General features: G+C 41.9%; 1 protein-coding gene across 3 annotated transcripts in view; it reads left to right on the forward strand.

Moving 5' to 3' along the window:
- The first annotated feature begins 381 nt into the window (after window positions 1-381).
- Window positions 382-19,630, forward strand: part of TPP2 (tripeptidyl peptidase 2) — a 48,003-nt gene continuing 28,754 nt past the window's right edge. The window contains exons 1-12 of one of the 3 annotated variants that reach the window (XM_054973477.1): window positions 382-669; window positions 4,570-4,698; window positions 6,007-6,102; window positions 6,524-6,628; window positions 9,809-9,933; window positions 11,330-11,493; window positions 14,094-14,248; window positions 14,895-14,971; window positions 16,378-16,505; window positions 18,330-18,429; window positions 18,734-18,882; window positions 19,110-19,225. In XM_054973477.1, coding sequence (XP_054829452.1) covers window positions 508-669; window positions 4,570-4,698; window positions 6,007-6,102; window positions 6,524-6,628; window positions 9,809-9,933; window positions 11,330-11,493; window positions 14,094-14,248; window positions 14,895-14,971; window positions 16,378-16,505; window positions 18,330-18,429; window positions 18,734-18,882; window positions 19,110-19,225 — 1,506 coding nt within the window. In that variant the 5' untranslated portion in view covers window positions 382-507. The remainder of the gene's footprint in view (window positions 670-4,569; window positions 4,699-6,006; window positions 6,103-6,523; window positions 6,629-9,808; window positions 9,934-11,329; window positions 11,494-14,093; window positions 14,249-14,894; window positions 14,972-16,377; window positions 16,506-18,329; window positions 18,430-18,733; window positions 18,883-19,109; window positions 19,226-19,630) is intronic. The other 2 variants (XM_054973474.1, XM_054973475.1) reach the window with 2 other exon arrangements.

Genomic DNA, 19,630 nt, shown 5'->3' on the forward strand with positions numbered 1-19,630 from the left:
AAATCAAGCGCGGGAGGGGGGGGGACTGTATTTCATAAACGGCTGCAACCAACGGAGATAAAGATTTTGACGAGACATTCTCGTCATCCCGAGCCTTTCTTTCGCATTGGGGCGCGCCAAAACCAATCAGATTTCAGCTCCTGGCCGCGCCGCACCCGGATAGGTCGTTCGGTTTCGTTTTCGGCTGAGCTGTCTCTCTTATCCCTCTTGAGGGACAAGTTTGCGCTTGCGTGTGAGCTGTTCGAAGAGTTACTGTAAGAGCGTGCCGCTCCTGTTTTATTATTGGCTGAGACGGCGAAGGGGGGGGGGACACGCATGCGCCTGTGCTGCCTGAGAAGCACAGCCTCTTTCCCGTTCTTTTCATAGAGTAGCGCTGTTTCCTGCGCTTGGTAGAGCCGTTACGTCACTTGGATCTGAAGAGCCTCTCTCTCTCCCCCCCGCCCTTGTCGCTGTCGTGCTTGTGCCGTCGCTCGTCCCTCTGCCTCTCTCTCTCTCGGTTTTCCTAACATGGCGGCGGCCGGAGACGAGCAGTTCCCATTCCAAGGGCTTCTGCCCAAGAAGGAAACCGGCGCTGCCTCCTTCCTCTCCCGTTACCCAGAATATGACGGAAGGGGAGTCTTATTGGCCGTCTTAGACACAGGGGTGGACCCCGGAGCGCCGGGCATGCAGGTAAGGGGGGGGGGGGGGCGGGAATGAATCTGCTTCCTTTATTCTCATGTTTTGTTGAGGCCGGTAGCAAGGTTGGGGTTATCAAGGATGAGAGGTGGAAAGTAGTCGGTGACCCTGGAAGATGTGTAAAAAGTTGGTGAAGGAAATGAAGTGTATGTGGGGTGGGAGGGGGAGATGCCTAAAACGTTTTGGAGATTAAATTGTGAGGAAATTTTTATCTGGTATTCAGATTTGGTATGCCAGTGGGGGGAGTCAGAGAAAAAAAGTCCTCAAGGCCCTTCTTAGTGAAAAATAGCAGTCCAACTCCACCAGATTTATTGGTGTACTAGCTCCTTAAAGGCCACTTTGATTTCCAGGATACAAGCTTTTGAGAGTCAAAACTCCCTTCTTGAGATACATTTAGAAGTGAAACTTTGATTCTCAAAAGCTCATGCCCTGGAGATCTAGTAGTTCTTTAAAAGTGGTACTGGACCTGAATCTTACTCTTGTACTACAACACGGCTGCCCACCTGACATTATCTGATTTGTGGCAACCTGAAAGGTGAGCAGATTCACAGTGTCATTTTATGCAGAGTGACTTCAAGTTCTGTTCAGTTCAGGCTGAAGTTGGTCTGTGTAAAGAGTGCATTGGTAGCGACTACTGTTGGTTTTATGGCTAGCAAATGTATCTGGTGGCTTGTACTGAGTGCCACAGGAGTATCACAGGCCCTTAGCCCAAGGAGCATACAATTTGTATTTTGGTGTGTAAGAGGAGTGCAGGAATGAGAGTAGTAGAGAGAGAGGAAAAATTTGAGCAAATATTTCTGTTTTCACTAGGAAAATGTGAGGTACATGGGCTTTCTCTGTGGTGGCCCCTACCCTATGGTACGGCCTGCCTGAGGAGGTCAGGAGAGCCCCCACCCTCCTGGCTTTCTGCAAACAATGCAAAACTGAATTATTCAAAAAGGCCTTTTTTCTCAGCTAAGAGGGTGGTATTGTAGGAAAGGGATCCCAGATGTTTCGCTAATGAGTTAGAAACCATAGATTTCACCATTATGTTGCCTTACATATTATCTGTTGCTTTAAATATGTACTCCTATATCCTACCTGTGCTTTCTGTTGTTCAATGTAAGTCCTAGAATTGATTATGTTCTGTTTCAGCAGTTCCCCAACCCCATACTGGATCCTTGCTAATACTATATCTTTGTAAGCTTATATTCTTTGTAAGCTTATATTCTTTTACTCCATGGCATTGTTTATGGAAATGTTCTTGAAACTGAATGGAAATACCTGCCCTTGTCCTTGCCACTAATTGTACTAATCTCACACTATGTAATCCGCCTTGAGTTTCAGTGAGAAAGGCGGAATATAAATAAACAAATAAATAAATTTTTTTTATAAAGGCACATTAATTTTCTACTAATACATGTGCCTTAAATGCTTTTGAGCATTTGCTTGTGTTGAAGAGTAACATGTTCCTATACAATCAGAAATTTCTGAGAGCATTTGGTCAGGCAAGCTGAAGTTTGTCCAGTTTGTTTATTGGGAGAGTAGCATTCTGTACTTTGTGTATTTTATAAACATTTGCAGGGCTCTGTAGAGGAAACAATTCAGAGTGAAAGAACTTAGAGCCTGCAGCAGTCTGAGAGGAGGAGTATCATGGATCCCTTGCCTTTGAGGGTGGAAGCAATTTCATACACATGTAGAATTGTTCTCAGTAAAAGGTGTAGCATTATGAAAATAGTTGATATAGCTGTACAAAATGCAAGCAAGAACGAAATGCAGTTCTCCAAAATCTGGGTTTAATCACATACGCACACACGCACGCACGCACACGCACACACACTAGTAACTTTAATCAGAATTACATCTTGAGGGAACGCCTTAATTTATAATGGGCAGGAAGAGGATAGACCTTGTTCTGTGTGAATTGCGGGTGCAGTACATTTCTTGTCCCTGACAAATCAGATTAAAGCTAGTGCTCATGATGGAGCCCAGTGTTAGAGCCCATTGCTTTTAATGCTTTTTACGGTGTGGTCCTGTACAGGGTTGCTCCAATTGAAGCCCACTGAAATGAGTAGACTTCAATTGGAGTAACTCTGCATAGGAAGTGTACTGCTGGTGTTGCTGACTGCGCACATAGGTATGACTGCTGTTTTTATAGAGAACAAACTTGGTTATATCTAATTAAAAATAAAGCTTTTGGTGTTCCCATTCAGTTTTCTTTGTGATAATTGTTCCCAAATACAAGGACACTTCTTTCTTAAATTTTAGATCATTGGTGAAGAAACTGGCATGTGAAAATCACCAGTTCAGCAAACAAAAGAATGGGTTGGGCGTAGTGTAATTTTGTATTGTTAAGTCTAACTCTTGGGAAAACCTGCTCCTTATCAGATAATTAATGAGCTCTTATTCAAGTGTAGCGGGTGGATTTGGTGTGTGTTGTAATTACAGGTGATTTTTTTTCATAAGCATCTGGGTTTTCTGAGGGAAATGATGGATTTATGAAACTCCCTTCTTCCAGATTTTGATTCATTCCTTTGGGACTGGCTAAAATACATTTTTATGGAGGGAAGTAGGGTCTTAATGGACAGGATTAGGAAACGGTCGCTGTGAAGGTTTGGTGAAAATATACTGTTGCTACCAAAGAAGGAAAGAGCCCTATGGCGCAGAGTGGTAAGCGGCAGTACTGCAGCCCAAGCTCTGCTCACGACCTGAGTTCGATTCTGGCAGAAGCTGGGTTCAGGTAGCCAGCTCAAGGTTGACTCAGCTTTCCATCCTTTACCTTATCCTCAAAATTAAAATTACTATCATATTTTTTTTTATCTACTGATACACAAGATGTAATTTCCCTAGTCAAACTAGAATACTATTAGACTTTAGATTGGTATCCTCTTAGTTATCATTCTCTTCTCTATATAACATTTATTTTTAGCATAAATAAAATAGATTGTGGTCATATGGTGCAAATACGTGGAATTGGGGATGATGCACAAGTTGTTTATGTTGTTTAGTCCCTGTTCCATAAATAATTTTACTCTTGCTTTGTATTCTACACATTTCAGAATAAACCATGTGTACCCATCTATTGGGCTGATCAGTAACTAATGGTGACAGGTTTGGCGCTGTCTTCAATTTCCACCCTTATCCATTTGATAATAAGTAATCTCTCCTTTTTATCCTCTTGTTCTCTTAGAAAACTTTGTTATGGTATTACCCTTTCTGTCAAGGCCTGCCTCTGTTCTGCCATGATACTGGTCCTCATGATGTTGATGTTTGTGTCAGTGTCCTCGTTGCCTGTTTCTCAGAATGTTACCTCACTTCCTGTTCCATCTTTCTTAAATTTAATACCTGTTCCAAATCTGTAGCCATCTCATTATTAAGAAATGCTTGGGAAATTGTGCAGGTGGAAAATATTTTTGCTGTTAATTAATACTCCAGGGGAAATCCATCATGGGCATTATTCTCAAGTATTATTCTCAGCTTCCTCCTACGTAGAAACTACCTGGACTTTGCTGTCAGAACCATGCTACATTCAGATGTAATGGCGCACGCGACTGCGTGCACATACTTTTAAAAATGAGAACAAGCTTTGGAAGTGCTCCATCTGTCTATTTTGCCATTTGTGGCTTGGAAATGAGACTTTCTGGCTCACAATAATTCATAATATGTTGTATATTTGAACCACAAATTGTGGTTATATCTTCCTGCAAACCAGAATTAAACTATGAGCCTGAGAAATTCCAAGCCTTGCTCTTACAGCAACAAGCCATGATTTGTCATCTCTGAATGAAGCCATTGACTACTTTCTTCCCAAATCAGTCAAAAGAGTTCCCAAATGCTTTCTTTCAAGACTTATCATGAATATACATCATTCATAGTCATGTTAGATGAGTCTTCTGTGCTTTTATTTTTTTTTAGGTTACAACTGATGGAAAACCCAAGATAATTGATATAATAGATACAACAGGAAGTGGTGATGTAAATACCTCAACTGTTTTAGAACCTAAAGATGGTGAAATCATTGGCCTTTCAGGAAGAACACTGAAGGTAAAGGATATTTGGAATTAAATCTTGTGACCTCTTTGGTGTCATTCTCCGCTTTAAAATCCAACTACTTGCATCTGTATTAATAGAATGATAAGAAGTGACAGAACTGTTCAAAATCTTTCATTTTGCTGATATTTATTTGTAGATTTGTGATGATTAAAAATCAGGTGAGTGGGATGCAACCGAGAAAACAATTTAGCAGTATCTTCAGTGAGACAAAGATAACATTGCTAGACTAGAACTAACATTGCAACAATATAATAGTTCTACATAGATACCCTTGATCTCATTGATTTGTGAGCAGTGTTTGCTGAAACCAAGTACAGAATATAAATTTGAATTTTCTGCATCACTTCAGAAAGATGCTAAGGCTACAGTTGTAGAATTCTTACATCAGACTGCGCCCCGTGGCACTTCAGGCTTCTAAATGAAAGTGCATAGGATTGGAATGTATGTGCATTCATAAGAATATCTGAAGCAATGATACTTAGCGGCTTGGGAGGCACATGTGGCTGTTCTGGGCTTTGTTCCCCAATGTGACACCCACCCCATAGTTTAGGAAAATGAGCGCGGCTGTTGCCCCTTGGTAGGCAGGTGACCTCCTTCCCTACCTTAAAACAGCTGCTGATGCAGGAACTGCAGAACTGGTAAGCTGCAGGCTACAGGACATCCCTGGGATGGAAATAAAGGGCCTGTCCTGACCAACAACCCTCACCCATTTTCACAGCCTCTGTTCTCTCATCCCAGCACCAAGGCAGCTTCTGGAAGGAGAGCTCTCCGGCTGCATACCAGAAGAGAGAACAGTCACTTAGGCAACCACCTAGACAAAGAACAAGCTGACCAAAGTGGGATACTGGTGCTTTTACTCCCCTTTCTTGACCATCTTGCTCTACTCTGGGAGCCTTGGCAATCTTGTGCTCTTACCTGAGCTGCTGTTTCTCATACTGAAAGAACAGCGAGAAGGCAGAGAGGGAAGTCCTTCCCCTCAGTCCAGGTATGCCAGGACTGATTAAGGTTCAGCTGTGGTGGGGAGAGACAATTCTACATTCTCAGAAGTAATCTGGTAATTTGAAAAGTTATAGTTACAATAGAATACAAATTACAAAATATAACTATTAAATGTATGCGTGTATTTGGTGAGGTGGTGCTCAGTAGCCATGTGGTTCTTTTGGTTGATGGTAATTGTGATTGTGGCTCCCCAATGCTGCAGAGTGAGTACCGCTCCTCTAAAATCAATTGTTTATGGTTAATTGATACAAAAGGAGCAGACAAAATAATGGATTTCTAAATTGTACCTTTTTTTTCCAGATCCCAGCAGACTGGATAAATCCATCAGGGAAATATCATATTGGTTTAAAAAATGGCTATGATTTCTATCCTAAAGCCCTTAAGGAGAGAATACAGGTAATATTTATTTTCGAGATGGTGCCTTGTCTTAACTCTTTTATTCTTGGTTCACAAATAGACTATGCACTTGATGTGTTGTAGGGATTTCTTTGTGATCACTGTAGTGCTTTTGTCACTACTCTCTAATGGCTTTATGTTATTGTCCCTTAGTCTTGGTTCCAGAAGCTCTTTCTCTGTTCCAGTAGTCGGAGAGAGGGTCGCAGCTGCAAATGTGACAGCGTTCTCCAAGCTCTTGTGTGGCACCATTTTCCTTTCTGCATGACCTTAGCAAAAAGGGATGTTGAGGGGCTTGAAGGGGATTTTAAAAGCAAGCAGGGCTTTTTTCCTCCCATAGGGGTGAGACTTGTGGTATGAGACTTGTCTGTGCTGGAGAGCATGAGGATATTCACATTTAGAATCACTTTATCACCTGTTTTAGAAAGAGCGCAAGGAAAAGCTTTGGGATCCTGTTCACAGGCTGGTGTTAGCCGAAGCCTGTAGGAAACAAGATGAATTTGAGGCAGCTCACAACTCGCCATCGCAGGTTAGTGCTAGTTACTGCTTTAAAGTAACCATTGTATTTTAAAGTGTTCTTCAGTAGTTACCATAATGGCTTATTACATAGTCTTCTGTAATAAAAGTATGTATTTGTGTGTTGACTGTTACCTTTTACCAAATGTTATTCTTTTTAAACATACTTTGAATCCTTAATCTGTAGTCTGCTTCCGTACAAATGTATTCTTAGAGTCATAATGATATTTTATCCCTTTAATCATTACAGGATATAGGTTGAATAGAGTAAAGAATTCTAATGAAGTTGTTTTAGTAACTTTTCAACTTCATTTTATCTTGAGTATGGGTTACTCCTTGCTTTAACTGTGCTCCTAGATGCCCCAGGTCAAGGGTTCCTTCTGCCAGTTGCATATGGTATATGAGGATATGACAAGTGCATTTTTTGGTAATTATCTTAAGATCAAGTTACCCTTGGAGGCTGTTCTTTGCTAGTCATACAGAGGGCATTACATCTATTTCCCCTATCATGTACCTGCTACCACTGATTTCTTAAGTAACACTTCAAGGTCCTATTTTTGACCTACAGAGGCATTAAACAGCTTGTGCCCAGTATTACCTTGCGGGTTACCTTCTCCCTTACGATGCACACAACTATTCCTCAACATTATTCAGATGAACAGGTGAAGTTCTTCTCTTTAACTTTCTTCCTTGATGAGCTAACCTACTCTAATGGTACAAGAACTCTGGGACTTTCTCCTTAAGGAGGCAGTCTGACTCAATTTTTAAATCCTTTTTGAAAGATAGTGGAAAATTTTTAGAGACTGCTATGAGATGCTGCTGTATTACTGTGTTTCACTTCATATATTAATGCTTAATTTTATATTCTGATTTTTGTCATGAACTGTTTAATATTTGAAAGTAAAGTTCCTCCTACCCGTACACGTTATCCAGAAAAGTGGATGGAACTTTTAAAATAAAATATAAATTGTTTATGCATTGAGTAAGAGTTCAAAATAGTAGGACTTCCTTCTCCCTAATAAACAGGATGCTGAAGATGCATGTACATAAACGCAGTGTCCACATGCCAAACATGTTAGATTTAATCAAGACTGGTAGCCGTGTTAGTCGGTCTGCAGCAGTAGAAAAGAGCAAGAGGCTCAGTAGCACCTATGAGACTAACAAAATTTGTGGTAGGGCGTGAGCTCTCGTGAGCCACAGCTCACTTCTTCAGGTACAGCTAGACTCTGAAGAATACAGCTAGCTGTATCTGAAGAAGTGAGCTGTGGCTCACAAAAGCTCATATCCTACCACAAATTTTGTTTGTCTCATTGAAGTCATTGTCATGACCAGGGATCCTCTGCTTCCATCCCCAAGCACTGACCACAGCCATTTAGAACCCCTAGAAGCTTCCTGGAGGGCTCTCGCATATTTGTTGAGACTTTTCACTCTTCGGGTTTGTCCTGGGTGAATGTGCACACAGATAGTAAGCGCTCTTGACACAGGCTGGTAAAATATATTTTAAGGTTTATTCAAGAAAGTTTCAGGGAGCGAATGCCAGGCAGTTGCCACTCCAGACAAGCATAAAACAAATGACAGCTAATGTTTGCTGACTAGGGACTGACTAAAATTACTTAAGCTAGGTACCTTGCTTCTCTCACTGCCTGATATTCTCACCACAGGCTCAAGAAAGTCCAGTCCATGCCATGTACTTCTTATTACTCCGGAAGCACAGGGCACGAAGCAAACTTCTCACATACTGATGGAAAATAGTGAACAGAATGAGAGAGAGAGCAAAAAAACAGTCCCAAGCAGGCACCATTTCAGGCCTAATCCATGAGCCAGTGGCCAGTCAGAGCTCCGTCGCTTAATAAGTGTTGCTTGACTGCAAACTAGGTAGGGGTGTTTTGTGCCAGGTTGTCCCAAGGTTTCCAGGTGCATGTAGTTAGTAACAGTAAGTCTTCTCCTTAGAGCTGTAGTCTTACTTAATGGACAGGTGCACCTTGAATTGGACCTGGAAACAAATCCGGAGCCAGCGTAGATGAGGCAAGACTGGAGTGATAGAGCATTATGTTCTCACCACAAGGAACAGTTTGCTGTTTACTGCATCACATGTATGTCCCTGAACCAGCTCTAGTTGCATGGAAACAAGCCACTTATGTGTGAGTACTCGCGCAAGAATGGCAGTGCACATTTAAATGTACATACGGATCAAGGCAATGTGGTGGAGATACTTGTTTCCTTTCTTTATGAGCTATACGCATCTTTCCAAAAATGTAGGCTTTCAGGATAAACCATCTACTCATGTAGATGTGCATCAATAGAAATAGGAGGGCTAGAAAAAACTGAGAATATTTTATAGGGGAAAAAACACATGTTTTTTCCAATAATTTGTTATCCAGTAGAAATACTAGAATTGTTGATGGTGTGGGGGGTGGGGGACTCTCCCAATACAATAACTTGCCTTTCGGAATGCAAATGCTTTGTGTTCTGTGAAGTATATAAGATATTCAGCAGCATTAGCTAATGATAATTTTTTGCACACACATTGTCCGGTGGTGCTGTCCTCCTGCCCACACACCTCTCCCACACCAGCCCAGCCAGCAGCAGGCACCATCCTCAGGCTCTGCAGCACCACCTCTGGCAGTACCTCAGTTGCAGGTGCCTCTACAGACCTCCAGGCATCCTTCACACTTAGGCCAGCAGCAGCCAACGCCCAGGCACAAATCTAGGGAACAGCCTGTACCGACCCGGCAGACTCACCCTTCTGCTGCAGCTGCCCAGACAGCTCCACCTCAGCCTGGCCCACACGAGATTGCCAGGAGCACAAGCCAGGCAGGCACAGGCTCCAAGCTGCCAAGGGAGCCAGCCCCAGAACCAGCAGGGGCGAGCCAGGCAGAGGACAGAGCAAATGCCCCTCCCTGGGCTGGGATGGTGGGGCCAAGAGACTGCAGAGTCTAGTCAGCCCTCCCATCAGATAAGCTGGGAGAAGGGCCACTCAGTGAGGCTGGATGGCGATTGGGAGAATATCTAGTGTGGATTCCCAAGAAAGGGGGGGAATGGACTGGGATTTTTCCCATGCCTTCAGATTGTCTACAAAACTTGCATGCCAATTATTCCTGTACTTGCCTGTGTAGCAAACAATTCATGTGTGTGGCTCTCCTCGGCTGTGCAACTGTGTGCAGCCTACTTTACGGAGCTCTTCATCTTTCAGGAAAGCAAATTAATGAAGGAAGAGCTTCAGAGTCAAGTGGAGCTGCTGAATTCCTTTGAGAAAAAATACAATGACCCGGGTCCTGTTTATGACTGCTTGGTGTGGCAAGATGGTGAAACCTGGAGGTAATTTTTTTACGCTGTCTTGCAGTGTGCTTTTGACTGTAGAGGCTTGACATAAATAATGAACACTTGAGCAGGATTGACTTCTGCCCTACTCGCTTCTGCCTTTGCATGGGCCAATGAAGAAAGCATCTTGCTGCCGAAGTATGATAACTTCATTATGTACAGGATGCCTGAGGCAGGAGGAGGCTGTGTGCTTTTGTCATTCCATGTACTTTGTGCAAAGTGAAAGAATCAGGGTTGAAATCCTCCTCTTCCCTACATGTTACAAAGTAGGAAACGGGAGGGTGCTGATTCTTTTCTGTACCCCAAAAGTGGAGATGTTGGATGCCTGGGCATAATGAACGATTTCTCATTATTCTCCTCTGTCAACTTTTCGGCAGTGTATATTGGATGGGGAAAGGGAAGTGGAAGCTAGTGAGTGCATGTTCACTCTTAACCTCACCTGGTTGCTTTACTCCCGTCTTCCTTTCAAATTCTTCGGCGCTAACAAAAGCCACAGCCATGAAAGGGGATGAGCTGTGCCTATCAGTCAGAAAGAGCAGCTTTCAATGTTTCCTCTTTGCTAGATGAGGAAGACCTTGCTGTTTCTCCCAATGAAGCTCATCCTTACAAATGTTTTTACTAGGGAGTATGTTGTAAAGTTCAGTGGAACCTCTGCAATCCTATGCAGAATAAGTCCTGATTTAGGAGGACATGCATCTGAGCATGCGTGCATAGGATCATCTTCTAAATGTTCTCTGTGGTTGCAAAAGAACAACCAGCAATTCCTTCCCTCCTGTTTCCAGGCAGTCCTTTTATTGCCCCTCTGTCAGGCTTCAGTACTCACGGGAAATTAATCTGGGATTCGAGGCTAGGGATGGACTGTAGCTTTGGGGTCTGCTTATTGATTATAGACCAGCCAAACTGTGTAGGCCTCTAGTTTCAGTCTATAGTGTATTTTTTTGCTTTATCTAATGAACATATTCTCTTTTACTACTGCATGGTATGTCTGGGAACACTGCTGAGTCCTCCCTTGAGTTTGCTGCTTGGTTGCAATTCAAAGAACTCATCAGAATGCTGATTGCTTGTATGTTGTAATTGGCTTGTTCAAGCAGTGTTGCCCATTAGCCAAAGTGCACATTGGTGGAAGGAAGTGATTATTACCTTTTGTGTTTTTTCCGAATTAGGAGCATGGGCATTTGGGGACATGCCATAAAATTGGCCATTTCAGTCTAGGGGTCCGAAAAAGTACTAGGGACAGGGACAGACATGCCTCTGTCCCTAGGGACAGGGGCATAACTTGGATTCCTGCAAGCCCCCGTTGTGACTGAGTTGCAGAAGATGGATGCAGACGTCTGAAATCTTCTAGGAAAAGGAAACTGGTAATTGGGGGGGATGGGTCTCTTCTCTTCCATAGAGCTTGCATAGATACAAGTGAATCTGGTGACTTGTCCAATTGTACTGTTTTACGGAACTACAAAGAAGGTCAAGAATATGGATCTTTTGGCACATCAGAGATGTTGAATTACTCTGTCAATATTTATGATGAAGGGAACCTGCTCTCAATTGTCACCAGTGGAGGTAAGCGTAACTCCCTAAAAACACAAGCTACCTTCATTTTCTTAGATTAATAAATCTATAGCTTGGCCTACTGTGAAAGGTTACAGTGGGTTATGTTTAACAATGAGAACATTTTTTAAAAAATCAGTTGTGTTAATCAGTTAAAATAAATTTGTCTTAACTCTGGGCTTCAGGAGTCCACTCCATAAATGAGGTGGTATGTTAATAGGTGGCTTCACAAATGGTTCAGACACCTTTTAAGTACCCCAGCACATTGTTTGTAGTTAGTTAAATATGCCCAGACTTCCAGGGGGATTGCTCACAAGCCCCTTAACATAAGGAGCTTGACCACCACCACTCCCAGCACCTCCAGTGGCATTAAAAGCATTTGCATGTCTGCACATAAGACACAGACCAAAGACTATCCAATTCATAAGCTGTCTTCGGGAAGCTGTAGGAATTTCTACTAGCTACACATAACACTTTCTACAGGTCTTTGTCATGTTAATCATGAAAGGATTAGTTTCCTCCTTAGAGAGATTTTCTCCATAGAAAGCTTAGTTCTCAGAGAGGTGTAAAGTGTCAGAAGAGAAATCATAAACTGGCAAATCAGACTGGGCACTTCCTTTTCCCCAGGGTTGCTTTAGAAGTGGCCGATCCACAATGCACCAGTGCCTGCTTTTGCAGCATTTGATAGAGAAATACACAGCTAGGCCATCAGGAGCCTTGTACGCAGCTTTTGTTGATTACAAAATGGCGTTCGATAGCATCTCGCGCAACAGACTCTGGGTAAAACTTGAGCAGTCTAGAATAGATCGCAGATTGTTGGCCCTTATAAGGGCCTTTTATGAGGATAACCAACTCTCACTAAGATGCAACCCACAAGGGCACTTATCTCATAGGGTGCCAGTTAAGAGGGGTGTGAAACAAGGCTGCATACTCGCTCCCTTATTGTTCAATTTCTTTATCAATTCCATGACACAGTCCCTATCTAATCCGGATTTCCACCCTCCAGTCATTGCAAACAGACCCATCTCTACACTCTTATATGCAGATGATACGGTTATCCTGTCATATACCGAAGTAGGGCTAAGAAGAGCCCTCCGAGCACTTGCATCATATTGCAGTGATGAACGTCTCACCATAAATTTTACCAAAACCAAAGTACTTGTCTTTGGCAAAAGACCCACCTTACACAGGTGGCAAATAGATGGACATAAGATTGAGCAGGTAAAGGTATTCAGGTGTTTGGGAGTCGCATTCCAATACTCAGGTTCATGGGCTGCGCATCTCTCTCAGGTCACAGAATCTGCCCATAAAACAGCCTCAGCCATTTTGAGATTTTTCCATACAAAAGGAGGTGCTTACATTCCACATGCCTTGAAGGTTTTTCAAGGCAAGACAATACCTCAGCTTATGTATGGTGCTCTGGTATCCCTGTACAAAGATCACTCCAAGCTTGAAGTAATCCAATCAAAATTTTTAAGATCCTTATTAGGAGTGCCAAGATGCATCCATAATGCTTTGCTCAGGCTAGAGGCTGGATTAGTAACATTGGAAACCCGGGCCTGGTTCCATGCCATCTGTTTGTGGCTCAAGATAAAATTTCCCCCTTCAGGATTAACTCCTCTAATTTTCCTAGACAGTTTCCGTTCAAGCTGGATCTCAACAATAGAACATAAATTGTCACTACTGGGCTTCTCCAGCACAGCGCTGATGCACCTTGGCCATCAAGAAGCCAGAATGATGATCAAACAGAGACTGTGGGACACTTCTCTCCAAGTAGATAGAGCACGGGCCTTAAATGTCACGTTAGTGGGGAACAGAAAACAAAACTTTACTCCACCTAGCTATTTCTTTTCATTGGAGTTCCCAAAACATGGCAGAGCTTTCACCTTAGCACGTTTTAATGCTCTCCCATCTGCTGTCTTGGAGGGGAGATATGCTCATACTCCATATGCAAATCGCCTCTGCCCCTGTCAATCCGGGCAGGTAGAGACAATAGAGCATGTCCTTCTATACTGTAAGTTCTATCAGGAGATTCGGACCAAGAATATCTTACCAGTTATTGCTGCCTACCCAGGCAGACCAAGTCAGTCTTATTCTGCCTTCCTTCTAACTGATTCCTGCAAAGAAATTACTGCTAAGGCCGCAAGGTTCTGTGCCTTGGCTGGTGTAATCAGACAGAACATTATTACTTCCTCTAGAAATTTTAATTAAGGTTTTAACTATTTTACCCATTTTAGCACACTGATGTACTTAATTTTTAGACATGTGTAAACTTAACATTAATGTACTCTTACAGTTAATTTTATTCTGTTATCCTTTTAGCAGTTTGCTGTAATGAAATCACTGCTGAGGTAGCAAGATTCTGCACCCTGATTAGTTTAATTAGATAGACTACCACAACTCCCTTAAGAAATTTTAACCAATATTTAACAATTTTATGTATTTAAATATATTGCTCAGTTTCCTAGATATGCTTAGACATGTAATCAATGTATTTGTTATATATTATTGTATATGCTGACTCGAATTCTGATCCTAGATCGTAATAACAATAAAACTGAAACTGAAACTTCCCCAGGGTTGTCAAGCTCTTTTGAACGTTTGTATTTTAGGTGCACATGGAACACATGTTGCTAGTATAGCTGCTGGCTATTTTCCTGATGACCCCGAACGAAATGGAGTGGCACCTGGTGCACAAATTCTTGCAATCAAGATTGGTGATACAAGGCTAAGTACAATGGAGACAGGCACTGGCCTCATAAGAGCTGTAAGTACTGGCTGATTAGATAGATTAGTAGCTAATCAGGCTGCTCGGGGGATGGAACAGAGTTACATACATCAGCTTTGTTGTCACTTTCTTGTACCCTGTGTGTTGGCCAGGGAGAATCTAGAACCTCAGGCTGAAGCAGTGTGGTTAGATGCTACAGAGAATTCTGGTTTATATTGATGCATCTGAAGTGACTTTGCATAGCACTAGGATGTCATGTGAAGTGAAGGGGAGTTGGGGTACACATACAGTGCTGAGAGCAAGCCTTGGAAGTAGAATGGCAATGAACTGGGAGAGGAAAACTGGGAATGTTACTGGCCAAGCATGCCATTGATTGACACCTCTCCTGGGTGAAATAGAGGCACCCAGAAAAACAGGCCAGGAAGCAGATACAGTGTAGGAGCCATTGGCTGGCCATTTCTGACTTGAGTAATGAATTTCTGTGTAGCTTAAAATACAGAGAATGCACACAAGCACTTTTAAATGTGTCCTGTTCTAGACAAGTAGTGGCAAATGATCTTGTCTCCTTCTTTAACAGTAATCTCTAATCCTTGTCAGTCTTAACAATATTGTGGCTCATTGTAAGCAGATGATGTCATGGAACACAGTGAAGTGATGAATGATCAAGTCTAACCTTTTTAAACAGATGATAGAAGCAATAAAATACAAGTGTGACCTTGTGAATTATAGTTATGGAGAGGCAACACACTGGCCAAATGCTGGGTGAGTAGACTCTGTTTTTATTACTATAACTCTCTTCTTTATCAGGGATGGCCAAATCTTTCAGATTTAGTATCCACTTTGGATCTTTTGGGTAGGAATTTATAGGGTAATCAAGGGCAGTTGTGAGATAGTAAGTTAAAGAAGGAAGTGTAGCAAAGAGGTATGGATCTCCCCGACAGATATGTCAACTAGCCAGAGGTGGGTGCGGGGGGGGGGGAAGCCTGTACTCATATAACTGAGGATTTGGGGCCTACAGGATTGTTACTGGACTGATTCAAAACCTAATAATACTGCTCCTTTGGCTTGAAATGCTTTGTGTAGGAAATAACATCGTGTTTAAATCTTGTATTTGTGTATAGTTCAAAATCTTCTTGACAGTACAACTTTATCTAGTAGCTGATTCATGGTTGTAGATTTGGTTCAACTCCTACTCTAATCAATTACTTCTGGGTTGAACAATGTTTAAGTGTTGGACAACTTGCTGAACAGGATTTAATTATATTCCCAAATGCTTCTGGATTAATAGACCCAGTCTGGTTGTCTGGCATCATTTTCCTGAAACTCTCCTACCCATTGTACACTTTGTAGTGATGCCACAGGGCTGCGTAGATGGCATTAAGTGCAAAGAAATAGGCATCAAGCTACAGAGTTAGCCAAGTGCAAAGAAATAGGCAACAAGCTACAGAGTTAGCCAGTTAGCTATGAAATGATGTTTAGGAAGGCCACAGCACAGCATATGAGATTAAAGTTGTCCACTTACTTATAACGTATGTATATCACATCTCTCTACAGTGTGTCTGAAATTGTTTCATATAATCAGCAAAATTAAGGTTGTTGACATCAAAGCTACAGTCAGCAGCAAAAATCATTACAGTGTGCGGTATGCACAAGTCTAAAGGAAAATAAAAATAGCGGAATGCTTGTTCAAATAGGTGCATATTTTCACTGCTGCCAAAAGAAGGCAGGGAGGAGGGGACATTCCGGAGACGGGGGGCAGGGGGGTTGACAACAGAGAAGGATCCCTCTTGTGACAATTCTTCTCGCTTCACGTAGAGCAGCAACACAGACAGGAGACTGTGGTGCATACCTTGGTGTCTGGGGGAGGTAGCCAGCTAAGTGCCCTGGTCCGAGGCTGTGTAGAGCTGTATAAGTTAAAAACAGAAGTTTGAACTGGATCCTGAAACTGTTAACCAAGATAGGTATTTTTAAACTGGTGTGATACATTGATGATCACTTCAGCCAATAAATAGGCAGCTGCATTCAGAAGTAGCTGAAGCTTCCGTGCTATCTTAAACAGCAACCTCTCCTAGAGCACACTGGAGTCATCTGCAAGTGTTTTTTCGTAGGTGGGGGAAGAATAGAACTGTTGGACCACCTCGTTCTAGCATCTTTTTTTTTTTTTTAAGGAGAATATGTGAAGTGATTAATGAAGCCGTCTGGAAACACAATGTAATCTATGTTTCAAGTGCGGGGAATAATGGACCTTGCTTATCCACAGTTGGATGCCCTGGTGGGACTACATCTAGTGTCATAGGCAAGTAAGCTGCATATGGATCAAAAGAAAGTAGTATTTTTATTAAGATACATCTTTCTAATAGAAAGCTTAACTAAAACCGTAAATCTCTGTAAATCCTGCTCTCAGATCACCTGTTTCTTCTCTAAAATCTTGTGTGTGGGCTTAGGTTATGGCTGTCACGCTAGGAATTGGGTGGCTAACTTGCCCCCTTGGAGGTACTGTTTGTCCTAGTTGTGGGAGGGGGGAAAAGGTTTTTTTAAAACTAATGGGGCGAATAGCACTGTCAGGGAGTAGGGACAGTTGCTGAGAGAAACAGTCCTGGCTCATCACAGCTGTAAGTGTCCCACCACAGTAGCTATTTATAGAAGCTTAGAGATTGGAAACCTGGTCATTGATCGATGTCTTACCTGTATATAGTGAATGTAGTGAATGAAAGTCATTTTAATTAAAATGCTGGTTATTCCCCCCCCCCCCCTTAACCACGGCTGGAAGTATAGGCATACTGTTGTGCTTATAGATGCAGAGGAGTTAGCCGTGTTAGTCTGTAGTAGCAGAATCAAATAGAGTCCAGCAGCACCTTTAAGACTAAACAACTTTATTGTAGCATAAGCTTTCGAGAATCACAGTTCTCTTCGTCAGATGCATCTTTTTGTTGTGCTTATGAAATTAAGAATCTCATATTTGCTATTGAATGCCAAAATTCCTCCCCAAACAATCAGTTTTAGCTGCCAGGTAGAACAAACTGAGAAACTTTACCAATAAGCAATATAGTCAGAACTGCCAAGAGCTGTGGAAGAAGCCAGTCATCTGCAGTCAGGTAACTGCAATTCATGTTCAGGAATGGAATTGGGGCTAGGAACCTTTAAAAGGTGCATGTTTTTAAATACTATTCCTAAATCTTTCTCGAGGGCCTCCCACAGAATATAACCAGAATAAAAACAACCATGTGTTACATGTAAGTGATAATATAAAAAAAACTGAAATCTTCTGCTTGCTTATTCCAGATGCATGTAGTGCTAAGGATGTGGCAGAACACAAGTCATAACTTAGCATCTAAAATTATTCACTGAGGCTGTAATTCAGAGAAAGTGAATTCTATAGTCACATTGCCGCAGGCAAGGTCCTGCCCTGACCAACCTTCTAAAGTGAGATCTATAGCAAAGCTACTGAGGTTGAACAAATATGAAGGCTTATATGGTAGAAAAGATTCTCTAATTAACTCTGGGTCAAGCTGTTTATAAGTCGTCATGATAAGATTTAGTTTCACCTGGGAGCAAACTGATAACTAATGTAGCTGGACAAATTTGGTGTAATGATCCCTGTAACTAACCCCAACCAAAATGCGTACAGCTAATTGGAATCATCGTTTTCCAGGGCTGACTGTCTCAACAAATTTTTTGCAAAGGAGGGCGTATAGTAAAAATATTAGGTATAACTCATAAAATGCGACCATCCTGGCCACAGCTGCTAACTGAGCATTTGAGAGCAAAGCCAGGTCCAGGTTCAAATGACCTTTGGTTTTATGTGTAGGTACCACATTTTTAAAAGCCCAAGAAGTAGCTATATCACATAGGCCCAAATACATGGATAATTTAACAATAGTAATGTTGCTTCTGTTTTCTACAAAACAACATATAATGTAGTTCAGTATAATACTTAAGTAGAAAGAAGCCACTCCGTATAACTGATGTATAAAATTAAACCAGACTTCTTGAACTGTTTTCAGAACTGTTGACAGTTTTTAATGTCAAAACTCTGACTTGAATCTATAAAGAGAGATCCTTGAACTGACTGTAGCAGATGGTAGATAGCTTGATCTTAGAAACATATCCAAATTTACAGGTGTTGGTGCTTATGTATCGCCTGAAATGATGGTTGCTGAGTACTCGTTGCGAGAGAAGCTACCTGCTAATCAGTACACGTGGTCGTCTCGAGGACCTAGGTAAGTGATGTGAACTCACTGGCGGGATATCGCACTATGTTATCTTGCATTCCCAGCTTAACAAAGGCTTGTAAGCACACAGTGGTGAATTATTACTTGACAGAGATGATCATTTATTAACATATTAGAGGGGGATTTGGTTTATACATTTAGGAAATAACTTGGAGGTGGTACCAAATGGGAGTTAGAAGGGGATCCTGAATGTCGGCTTTCTTGGTTCTAAAGGCAACAAACTGAATAGCTTGGGAGGTCATTGGGGGTTTGTTACTTTATTAACTTTGTCTTCTTATCCTTTAATCCTCAGTACGGATGGAGCTCTAGGAGTCAGTATCAGTGCTCCTGGAGGGGCTATTGCCTCTGTTCCTAACTGGACTTTACGAGGAACACAGCTCATGAATGGCACATCTATGTCTTCGCCCAATGCATGTGGGGGCATTGCTTTGGTACTCTCAGGTAATGTGTACAGTAAACCTTTTTTAAACTAGAAAGAAGCAAGTTATGCTTCATTATGTCTGTGATGTAATGTCCCTTTAATAGGCACAGTCTCCATTGTGCTGGGAGACTGCCCCTTTTAAAGGGACGTTACATCGCAATGCCAAGGGAGCATTTCATAAGGTTTAAGGGAAGTTGATAAAGAGCTGATCTCTCTCAGTGACGTCAACCACTCATTTCTGTTGCAGGCCTCAAGGCTAATGATGTGCGTTATACTGTTCATTCAGTCAGGAGAGCACTTGAAAATACTGCAGTGAAGGTGGAAAACATACATGTGTTTGCTCAAGGTCATGGTATTATTCAGGTACTTAAGAAATTGAAAAACAGTGTCCGTCGAAGGCATGTTGCTAGCAACTCTGTTTGCTTATAATTAATAGCTATATCTCTGTCGTTCTGATCCATCATTTGGTGCCTTGAATCACTTTCTCTGCACCTCCAAACTTCTTGTTTTAATTTGTTGCTGTTTCCTGTTTTGTTTCTTTTTCAACTGGCTTTCATTAGAACTAGAGGTCGGTTACTCAGTATTGAAATTGCAAAATAAATAGCAAAACAAAATACTGAATTTAAACTGTGCTCTACACAAGATGCCTGAAATGCATATGATCATGTGAATTTGCTGTACTGGTTTGGCTTTGATAACAGCTTGTTTTATCATGTGGGTGGAAGTAGCTTCCTTGTAAGCAGGATTTGAAAAAAAAAGTTTTGTTTG

This window comes from Eublepharis macularius, chromosome 3 (assembly GCF_028583425.1).
Source record: "Eublepharis macularius isolate TG4126 chromosome 3, MPM_Emac_v1.0, whole genome shotgun sequence".
NCBI classification, from domain to species: domain Eukaryota; kingdom Metazoa; phylum Chordata; class Lepidosauria; order Squamata; family Eublepharidae; genus Eublepharis; species Eublepharis macularius.